General features: G+C 43.3%; 1 protein-coding gene across 1 annotated transcript in view; it reads right to left on the minus strand.

The window, feature by feature from the left end:
* LOC109832368 (leucine-rich repeat receptor-like kinase protein FLORAL ORGAN NUMBER1) overlaps positions 1-6,091 on the minus strand; it is a 9,916-nt gene extending 3,825 nt beyond the window's left edge. Inside the window, 3 exon segments of the mRNA XM_020399760.1 lie at positions 803-1,907; positions 1,909-2,802; positions 6,071-6,091. Coding sequence (XP_020255349.1) covers positions 803-1,907; positions 1,909-2,802; positions 6,071-6,091 — 2,020 coding nt within the window.

Raw genomic sequence — 11,441 nt, forward strand, 5'->3', positions numbered from 1 at the left:
AGCCATATCTACCCTCTTGCACCCTAATTTTGAAAAGAATTTAACGAGACCATTATCTCCTTCTATAGTTATGTTGAACCAGCACAAGGCTAAAAAGATTGAAAGTTCAATATGGGCTTAATGGATTGAAGTAAGAGCTTACATGCTTCTTAGAAAATAGGGTAAAGTTGTGGGGCCTAATATATTCAAAAAAGAGTTTGCATGCTTACTAGAAAGTAGGGTAAAGTTTAGGGACTTAATTTGGTACGAAGTATAAATTTTGTGCTTGGTAATGAGGTGTCATATTCTCACTCATTCATTCCAATTCTCAACCTCTACAACCCATGTAAATATGGGACCCGATTTCAATGAGTGGAGAGGAATATGTCATCTCACTACCAAGCACAAAAACTTATGCTTGGTATTAAGCATACCGATTTTTCTCTCTCTATATATAGGACAAAATTTGAAAACAAACTCATTTTAAAACTTATTTATAAAAAAACGACTTATTATCAACTTATTTGTCAAAACCGACCTAGTTTCAGCCATCTGGCTGAAACTGGGTCAATTTTGACCAAAAAACTTACGAAACTTCGCAGGACTTCATGTCCCGTAAAGTTTAGCAGCCAGCTAATTAAACCTGTATAAGTTCACGGGGCTTTAAGTCCCATAAACTTGTGAGGAGTGGATTTAGCTTCACGGGACTTGAAGTCCCATGAAGTTTAGGTGAATTTCAAACTCTCTAGAAATTCAGCCTATAACTTCACAAGACTTCAAGTCCATTGAAGTCTTAGGCCTATTTTCCAGATAATTGGCTCACTAGAAAATGCACTTGCAACTCCACGGGACTTGAAGAAATGCGCCCCTTTGCTACCATGCAACATCTCCCCCAAACTCCCATTTGGCATGTACTCATAAAGTAACAAGTTTGAGTCCCTATTTGACACAAATCCTAGTAGCTTCACAATGTGTCGGTGCCTGATTTTGCCGAGGGTCGTTATCTCAGCAGTGAACCCTCGGTCTTCGACACCGCCTCCGCGACCGACGAGACGTTTTATTGCAACGTCGGTCCCGCTCGGCATGCTTCCGCGGTACACGATCCCCGCACCGCCCTTTCCGATCACGTTGTCATCCCTTACGCTTTCGATCACATCGGAGACCGTGAAGTTTAAACGTTGGAATGCGGTGAGCTTCCATGTGTTGGAGTTTGACTTTGATCTCCACGAGCGGTGCAACTTGATGGCGAGGAGGGCGAGGATTGAGAAGAGGATCGGTATTAAGATTGCCAGGGTTAGATTCTTGTGAGCGGAGTTGTTTCTTGAGCTTTTGGGAGCGTGAGAGGAGATGCAGGGGGACGACTGGTGTAGTTGAGCTCCGCAGAGGGCGGGGTTGCCTTCGAACGAGCTCGCGTTGAAGACGAGGAACTGACCTTGGATCGGGATTGTGCCTGACAAATTGTTATAGGAGAGATCGATTGTCGTTAGGCTCTGCATTCTCTGCATCTCCGACGGGATTTCACCGGTGAATTGGTTTCTTGATAAGTTCAGCGTGCCGAGAATATGAAGGTGCGTGATGTCGGCAGGGATTTCACCAGACAGCTGGTTGCAACTGAGATCAACGGATTCGAGCGACGAGCATTGTACCAGTTCGGACAGGATTTCGCCTGTGAGATTGTTCCCGCTCAAATTGAGCTTCGCAAGCTGCTTCATGCCACCGATCTCAGCCGGAATTTCCCCGGAGAACTGATTTGATTCCAGCGACAAGGTCTGCAGCACCGGAAGACTCCCTATAGACTTCGGAATCGGACCAGAAATCAAATTGTTCGACAACGAGAGAATACCGAGCTTATCGCCTCTTATCACCGGCGGCAACTCGCCGGAGAAAAAATTATTGCTCAATTCAATCATATCAGCCGCCGGCAACCGCCGGCAAATCCAGAAGTCCAGCCGGAATCGACCCATTCAAGAAATTATCACCGAGCCTAACATGCTGAAGGGACTTGCACTCTCCAAGCTTATCGGGTATCGGGCCGAAAAACCCGTTATCCATTAGAACAAATATCTCCAACTTCCCGCCTTCACAGAGATCCGACGGAACCAAACCCGTCAACCTGTTCGTGGTAACGTCGAGCTTCTTCAACCTCCCACTCCTCCCCAAATTCGCCGGCAACTCCATCGTAAAATTGTTCTCCCAAATCTGCAAGACTTCCAAATTGGGCAAATCGGCGATAAACGAAGGGATGCTCCCTCTAAAATGATTCCGAAAGAGATTGAGCAGGGTGAGACTCTGAAGCCCAGCAAAAGTCTCGGGTATTTCCCCCGACAGCTCGTTGACGGAGAGGTCCAGAGATTTCAAACTCGGAAGCCCGCCCAATTCATCAGGAATCGACCCCGTGAGATTATTGAACTGAAGAAACAGGCTATTAAGCAGTTCCAAATTCCCGAGCTCCGGCGGAATCGGTCCGGTGAGATTGCAGCTACCCAGATCGAGCTTCTCGAGCGCCGTCAGCGCCCCAAACTCCGGCGGGATGCCGCCATCGTAAGTGTTAAAGTAGCCTATATACATCTCCTTTAGCTTCTCCAGCTTACTCAAGCTCGGCGGGATTTTTCCGCTCAGGGCATTTCCGTTGAGACCCAAGTAGACGAGACTCGAGAGCTGAGAGTAGGAGTCCGGGATCTCTCCGGAGAAGAAGTTGCCGCCGAGCTGGAGATGGCGGAGCTGGGTTAGGTTGGAGAGGGAGAGAGGGAGTGGGCCCGAGAAGTTGCTTGTTTGTAGGCGTCGAGGGTTTCGCTGATGAGGGGGAGGCTCGAAGGTCGGGAACTGCGCCGCGAGAAGTTGTTGTTGGAGATGTGAGGTGGGAGGAGGTGGCGGAGGCCGGAGAGGAGAGGGGCACGAGGGTGGCGTTGAGGTGCGAGGAAAGGAGATTTTGAGCGGATCGGGACGTGGATGGGAAAGAGGGGTTCGCCACGTGACGCCGGAGAAGGAGCAGGGGGTCGGGGAGAGTGGCGTCCAGTCGGCAGAGGGGCAGGGCGGTGTGCAGGCCTGGTGACGGGACGAGGGTGGGTTTGAGGAGAGGAGGGTGGAGAGTCATCGGGGAGGAGGAGGAGGGTAGGAGAGAGAGGGAGAGGAGGAGGAGGAGAGAGAAAATGTAGCGGTTCATTTGTTGGGTTTGAGGGATCAGCGGGAGGGGAAAAGGGGATTAGAGAGGATAATAAATAAGCAGCATCATCAGGTGATGGTTTGTGTTGATAATGGAGGGAGAATCACACGATAGGATAAGAGAGAGACTTCATATATACGGTGAGTATGCGGTGGACGGTACATCTTACTAAATAAATTATTAAAAAATTTATAATGTTCGAAAACATCACGGAATTTAAAACGCAGTCAGTCAAGTTTAAACTATTTGTTAACCACGTAATTAAACAAGAGAAATCTTTCACATGATTTGAAATTCTATGAAGCTCAAATTCCACAGGGTTTTCAAATCCAGTGAAGTTTACAGGTCATAGTCTAGAGCACCCAGGGGATCATCTTCCCGCCTCTTCTGTACGACGCTCCAAACTGTTCCGTGCACCAACCCCCACCCCTACTTGTAGATCCGGTAGGAGAAGATGGCGTGCAGTGAGTGGTGTTAGTCTAAAGTGTAGACTCAAAGTCGAAGTCGAAGCTGGAATCAAGAAGATGAAGAAAAAATCGAGAAAACAGAAGGAAACCTGCACGGTCGACCGCGACAGTCGACCGCGAACATGCACAAAGCTGGTTAGAGCCTGGAGCTGAAGGCGGTCAACCGTGGATACCCTATAGGATTTTTGGGCTCTGTCGTTTGATACGGTCGATCGCCGTGGTCGACCGTCACGGTCGATCGCCGCGGTCGACCGTCACGGTCGATCGCCGCGGTCGACCGTCACGGTCGATCGCGACGCAGTTAGCCAGTTTCCTTATCTGTTTTGGATTCTGTTTCTTCCAGGATTCTATATATACCTAAATGTTTTTAGGGCTTGATAGAACACGAAAAAGAGAGTTTTTGACTGCAGAAAGAGAGAGAATCTCAGAGAGATAAAATCCTAGTTTGAGAGCTTGTATTTTTTTCTTCAATTAATAAAAGAATTGTATGGTGTGGCTCCCAAGGACGTAGGCACGTTTGCCGAATCTCGTTAAATCTGTGTGTTCGTCTCCTTTACTCTTTTACAAGGTCAGATCTTTATTTGTGGTGAATTTCCTACTTTCCTACTTTCGACACAAGGTCCGAAAGGGCAAGGGTTCGATTGATTATTTTGAATCCCCGACAACTGGTATCAGACCTTCGTTCAGTAATTTTTGTGAAAGCCATGGCAGAGAAAAACAAATCAAAGATCGAGAAGTTTGACGGTTCAGACTTCTTCTACTGGAAGTCATAGATGGAGGACTATCTGTACAGAAGGACTTGTATCGCCTGTTGATGGGCAAGGAGAAGGGACAAAAGAAAGAGGAGTCAGATGGTGATTGAGAGATACTAGATAGAAAGGCTCTAGGGCAAATCCGGTTGTCGCTCGTCAAATCACTAGCCCACAACATATTAAAGGAGAAGACTACGGTGGGGCTTATGGAAGCGCTCGCGAAGATGTACGAGCAACCGTCGGTAGCAAACAATGTGCATCTCATCAAAACTCTTTTCAACCTCAAGATGGCAGAAGGACGGTCCTTCACGGTGCACCTCAGCGAGTTCAACACGATTGTTGATCAGCTTATCTCCGTAGACATCACTTTTGATGACGAAGTGTAGGCCTTATTGTTACTATCGTAGTTGCCGGATAGTTGAGCAGGTTGTGTGACGACAATCAGCAAGTCGGCGGGGAAGGAAAAGTTGAAGCTGAGTGAGGTGGTTAGCATGATTCTATCCGAGGAGGTTAGAAGGAAATCGTCCGAATAAGAAGGTTCAGGTTTAGCTCTAAGTTTCGAGCAGAGAGGCAGAAGCCAGAAGAAAGGAAACCAGAATAGAATCGGTCGAAATCAGTGAAGAAGAGGTCGAACTTGAAGGTTAGGCCTATCAAAGGGAAGTGTTAGAACTGCGGCCAGGAGGGCCATATGTCTTCAGTCTGCAAGAGTCCAAAGAAAGATGCAGGTGAGCAGGAGGCTCATATCGTACAGGATGCCTTGATCCTTGCTATGGGTAGCGACTTGGATTCTTGGGTCATTGATTCAGGAGCCTCTTTCCATGCCACTGTTAACAGGAAGCTTCTCCAGAACTATGTAGCAGGGGACTTTAAAAAAATATATTTAGGGAATAACGAGCCCTGTAATATTGTTGGAAAGGGTGAAGTGCAGATTCAGATGAAGGGCTCTAACTGGACCTTGAAGAACGTGAGATACGTACCAAAGTTAAAGAGGAATGTTGTTTCGTTGGGACATCTTGGAGCAAAAGGCTATGTTTCTACATTCACAGAGGATTCGTGAAAAATCTCTAATGGTACTATGATAGTTGCTCGAGGCAACACACTAGGAACTCTCTACCTCACCTTATATGCGAGTGACACCCTCGTAATTACAGGTGGAAAAGAGAGTACAAATCTATGGCACAACAGGCTAGGGCACATGAGCGAGAAGGGGATGAAGATTTTACATTCACAGGGAAAACTGGCCGGGATTGACTCCGTAGAAGTCGGGGTTTGTGAAAACCGTATCTTTGGAAAGCAGAAGATGATTAGTTTTCAGAAGGGTGGAAGGCCACCTAAGGCTTGGAAACTAGAGTTGATTCATACAGATGTATAGAGTCCAGTCAGTATGTCTTCTTTTGGCGGTTCGAGATATTATGTCACCTTCATCAACGATCACTCGAGAAAGGTGTGGGTCTACTTCATGAAGCACAAGTCAGAGGTGTTCGGAGTCTTCAAGAAGTGGAAGGTCATGGTGGAGAACGAGACAGATCTGAAGGTGAAGTGTTTGAGATCAGACAATGATGGAGAATATGAACTAGAGGAGTTCAAGAGGTTTTGTGCTACGAATGTGATTCGATTAGAGAGGACTACTCCAGGGACGCCGCAGCAGAACGATGTTGCAGAGAGGATGAACAGAACCTTGACAGAGCGTGTCAGGAGCATGTGATTACATGCATGTCCACCTTAGACATTTTGGGCGGATGCGGTGCATACGACAACTTACCTTATTAATCACGACCCATCAGTTCCATTAGATTTTGGAATTCCAGAGGAGGTTTGGAGTGGCAAGAAGGTCAATCTCTCACACCTGTGGGTATTTGGTTACGTGGCTTATGTTCATATCAGTGACCACATTAGGGACAAACTAGAGGCTAAGTCACAAAAGTGCACATTCATTAGATACGACATTGATGAGTTCGGATATCATCTTTGGGATGAGAAGAACCAGAAGATCATCAAAAGCAGGGACGTGATATTCAATAAGGAGGTGATGTACAAGAACAGGGAAAATACCAATGATAGCTAAAACAGTGGGAGCAGTACTTCGGATGCAGGTGGATCCGAGTATATGGATATAGAGGAACATCTAGATAGGAGTGATGATATTTGTTCTGATCACAGAATGGAGGAGGCTCCAGGTGTAGAAGAAACTACCCAGGGTATGGAGCTTAGAAGGTCATCTAGGGTACCCAAACCAAATCTCAGATATCTTTTATCTCTTGACTACTTATTGTTGACAGATAGCGGTGAGCCGGAGTACTATGAAAAGGCAATACAAGTGAGTGAATCTCAGCAGTGGAAGCATGCGATGCAGGAGGAGATGGATTCTCTACTCACTAATGAGACATGGGAGTTAGCCCAGCTACTTGCACAGAAGAAGGCCTTACGTAACAAATGGGTCTAACGGGTCAAGCAAGAGAGTGATGAAAGTAAGAGATTCAAGGCTAGATTAGTAGTAAAGGGGTTTCAACAGCGGAAAGGAGTAGACTACACAGAGATATTTTCCCCTGTTGTGAAGCTCACAACCATCAAAGTGGTGTTGAGTTTGGTAGCTGTAGAATATCTCTTTCTTGAGTAGTTAGATGTAAAGATTGTCTTTTTTCATAGTGACTTGGATGAAGAAATCTACATGAAGTAGCCTGTTGGCTTCATTGAAGAAGGAAAGAAAGAGATGGTGTTCAAGCTCAAGAAGAACTTATATGGCTTGAAATAGGCTCCGAGATAGTGGTATAAAAAGTTTGATAATTTCATGCAAAACAATAGCTACAGAAGATGCAATTCGGATCATTGCTGTTATTTTAAAAGGTTCAAGTCTAGCTCATTATCTTGTTATTATATGTTGATGATATATTGGTGGCAGGACCGTGTTTAGAAGATGTAAACAGTTTGAAGAAACAGCTAGCAAAGGAATTTACAATGAAGGATCTAGGTGCAGCAAAACAGATTCTAGGGATGCGAATCAGTAGGGATGAAGCTGAAGGAACATTGAGATTGAGCCAAGCCGAATACATTGAGAAGGTACTTCAGAGGTTCAATATGCAGGATGCTAAAGTTGTTAGCACGCTCCTTGGAAGTCAGTTCAAATTATCTGAGGAGCAATCGCCTAAGACAGATGCAACTAGAGAGCATATGAGTAGGGTACCATATTCTTCGGCCATTGGGAGTCTCATGTACGTGATGGTTTGCACGAGGCCGGACATCACCGATGAAGTTGGAGTTGTGAGCAACTTTGCAAGCAATCCAGGGAAGAAACATTGAGAGGCCGTGAAATGGATAATGCAGTACTTGCGGGGAACAATGAACAAGCTACTATGTTTCAGGAGGAATGATTAGTGCTGCAGGGATACGTGGATGCAGATTTCATCGGTGATAATGATACGTAGCGAAGCACCACAGGGTATGTTTACACCTTAGTGTCGACAGCAGTGAGCTGGGTCTCACGTCTGTAGAAGATTGTGACTTTTTCTACAACCGAGGCTGAGTATGTCGCGGTGACTGAAGCAAGTAAGGAAATGATCTGGTTGAATGGGTGTTTGGAAGAGTTAGATTTGAACCAAGGGAGATGAGTTCTTTATTATGATAGCCAGAGCGTTATACATCTTGCTAAGAATCCAGTATATCATGCCAGAACAAAGCATATCGATGTAAAATACCATTTATACGCTTGCTAGTTGAAGACAAAAAGTTACATTTGATAAAGATTTTGAAGAGTCAAAATCCGGCGGACATGTTGACGAAGACAGTCACCATTGAGAAACTAGAGTTGTGTGCAACTTCAGTTGGCCTTCACGAGTAGAAGACGAAGGCGGGGCCACACTATAAGGATCGGCGAGATCGCCCGGATATTGTTGATTGAAGAAAGAATTTTTTCGAGGAGAAGAAGATACATGCGAAGAAGGGGAGAGTTTGGATGAGCTCGCTGATGGCACTTTGGTCTCCAAGTGGGAGATTTTTAGTCTAAAGTGTAGACCCAAAGTCGAAGCCGAAGCTAGAATCAAGAAGACGAAGAAAAAAATCGAGAAAACAGAAGGAGGCCTGCACGGTCGCGACAGTCGACCGTGAACGTGCACAGAGCTGGTTAGAGCCTGGAGCTGAAGGCGGTTGACCATGACGGTCGACCGCACAAATCTCTGTAATGGATTTTGGTCTCGGGTTTTGATTCGGTCGAACGTCACGGTCGACCGTGGATACCCTGTAGGATTTTTGGGCTCTGTTGTTTGATACGATCAACCGTCGCGGTCGATCGCGATACCTGCACGGTCGACCGCGACGTAGTCTTCCAGTTTCCTTATCTGTTTTGGATTCTGTTTCTTCCAGGATTCTATATATACCTAAATGTTTTTAGGGCTTGATAGAACACAAAAAAGAGAGTTTTTGACTGCAGAAAGAGAGAAAATCTCAGAGAGATAAAACCCTAGTTTGAGAGCTTGTATTTCTTCTTTAATTAATAAAAGAATTATGTGGTGTGGCTCCCGAGGACGTAGGTACGTTTGCCGAACCTCGTTAAATCTGTGTGTTCGTTTCTTTTACTCTTTTACAAGGTCAGATCTTTATTTGTGGTGAATTTCCTACTTTTCTACTTTCAACACAAGGCCCGAAAGGGACCAGATCATGATCCAAGACTCGCTGGCTACTTCCTCTCCCTTTGTCGTCGACTTTGACGGGTCCGCAGCCGCTGGATTTGGCCAAGGGTTCGATTGATTGTTTCGAATCCCCAACAGTGGGGCGGGTGAATAGGGAGGACTGAGGGTTCATCGATGAACGGGAAGGTGTTCTCGTACCTCCTCCTTGGCTTCATTGCCTCCCTCGCTCACCTCTGCGTCTACTACGGCACCTCCTTCGGCCCTGGCCTCTACAAGCGAGACATTACCCGCAACGATGACGATGCTGGATCCTCATCTTCCTCCTTCAGCGCCGATTCCAATTCTAATGCTTCTGCTGCCAATTCTCACTTGCCCATTTCTTTTCCCGCGTTACTGCTACTTCCGCCCTAGCTCCCCTCTCCCTCCTTCTCGATTTGTTTTTTTTTCTTTTTTAAAATCAATTATTTCATTTTTTGGGTAGGTTTGTGATATGAGGTACTCGAAGCTGATCCTTGCTTGGACCGCAAATCTCATGTACCAGCTGAAGCTCTGCAAACTTCAGGGGATTTGAAATCGCGTGAAGATTTTGTCTGCTTAATTACGTGGTTAACAAATGGCTTAGACTTCACGGGATTTCAAATCTCGTAAAGTTATTAAACATTTTTTGCCAATTTTGAACCCGTTTCAGCCAACTGGCTGAAACTGAGTCGAAATTGACAAATATTTCAAAATAAGTCGAATTTTCTAAATATTTTTTTAAAGAGGTCTAAAACGAAAACTTATCCAAATAAACCATTAAAAATTTTATAATGTGATACTCATCTTTCTGGTCATATTAAATTACTGTTATTACGATGATTGTGTTTGCGATAGTCATGAGAGTGACCGCACATCGATGGATGATACACTAAAATTTATGTGCTAGGAAAGGGATTGGGATCTTCTACTAATGCATAGTGCCTCCTAATATCTCCTAATGCATCTCCATCTTTCATTGCATTGTGTCTCCTCGTATTTTGTGCTTATGCACAAAATGAAAGGTGAGGATGCATTAGGGGCTGTTTGGTTGTTGTTGGTAAAGTTGTGTTTTTATGACACAACTTGGAAAGTTGTTGTCCACCTCATCAATTTTACTTTTATACTTTTCTTTGTTTGTTTTTGATTCCATTGGAATCATAAAACACTTGTTTGGTTTGCAAAATGAAACTTTAATTGTTTGTTTGGAAAGTGTAAAAAGTGGTCCCTACTCAAATGATCATATTGGTTGGAATTATTTTTTATTATTTTTTCCTAACTTCAATGTTAGCTTTCACCTAAAATCATGTCTTTTTTTCATGAAATCACTTTACAAGCTACATCAGCATATGAAATCACTTTACATTATTTTCACAACTACAAACAAACAATTGAAAGTGATGAAAGCTATCACTTTACATTATTTTCACAACTACAAACAAACAATTGAAAGTGATGAAAGCTGACATTGGGACCCACTTTTTTACACTTTACATCCTTTTACATGGTAAAAACATACAACCAAATAGCCCCTTAGGAGATATTACGAGTCATTATGCCTTAGTAGAGGATCCCAATCCCTAAGAAAGTAAATTTGAGTTGTTTTAAAAGGTAAATTTTTAAAGAGCACTTCTAAAATTTTACACAAAATCTCTTAAACTACTTTCATCATAACTTTTTCAGTTTTTATCCGGTGACGTGGTTTTAAAATAGTATCATCGCTACTACGAATTGAAAATATATTTAAAATTAATACTATCATATGCAAGTCCCAAAAAAGTCATCAACCTACAGCCATTTTAAAATATAAAATTATAATGACGAATCGTTTAATAGGATATAATTTAATGTGATGAAACAGCATATAGATTTGTGGACCTAATTACAATCTCAATGATTCATAGTGAAGATTAGGGTCTGTTTGGTTGATTTCCTAAAAACCAAGAAATAAAAATGAAAATGTGAAAATCTTAAAAAGTGTAATTTTATCCATTTTCATCACTAAAACTCACTCACAATATTCAATAAAATATTACTTTCATCCAACAACTCATCCGTAGCATCTAATAAAATATTATTTTCATCCAACAACTCATCCATCACATCTAATAAAATATTATTTTTATCCATAATATCACTCAACTTATCTCATCTGATCATTTCAAATCACTCACATCATCCTATAAGATGGTGACAATTCATCTCATCTCATTAACATTTCATTTCCACTATTTCCTCCAAAAAAACTAGGAAAACGAGTTCCTTAAGTGTGAATCACATCATTCAATAATATAATTACAACCCATCTCATCTCATCTATTTTCTTATTTTTAAGAATGAATCAAATAAAAAATAACCTATTACAGGAAATAGGTTTCTTATAATTTATCTTTTTATTTTTTTTCGTCAACCAAACAACATCAAAACAAGTTTTCTTAAAAAA

Source organism: Asparagus officinalis, chromosome 1 (assembly GCF_001876935.1).
Source record: "Asparagus officinalis chromosome 1, Aspof.V1, whole genome shotgun sequence".
Classification (NCBI taxonomy): domain Eukaryota; kingdom Viridiplantae; phylum Streptophyta; class Magnoliopsida; order Asparagales; family Asparagaceae; genus Asparagus; species Asparagus officinalis.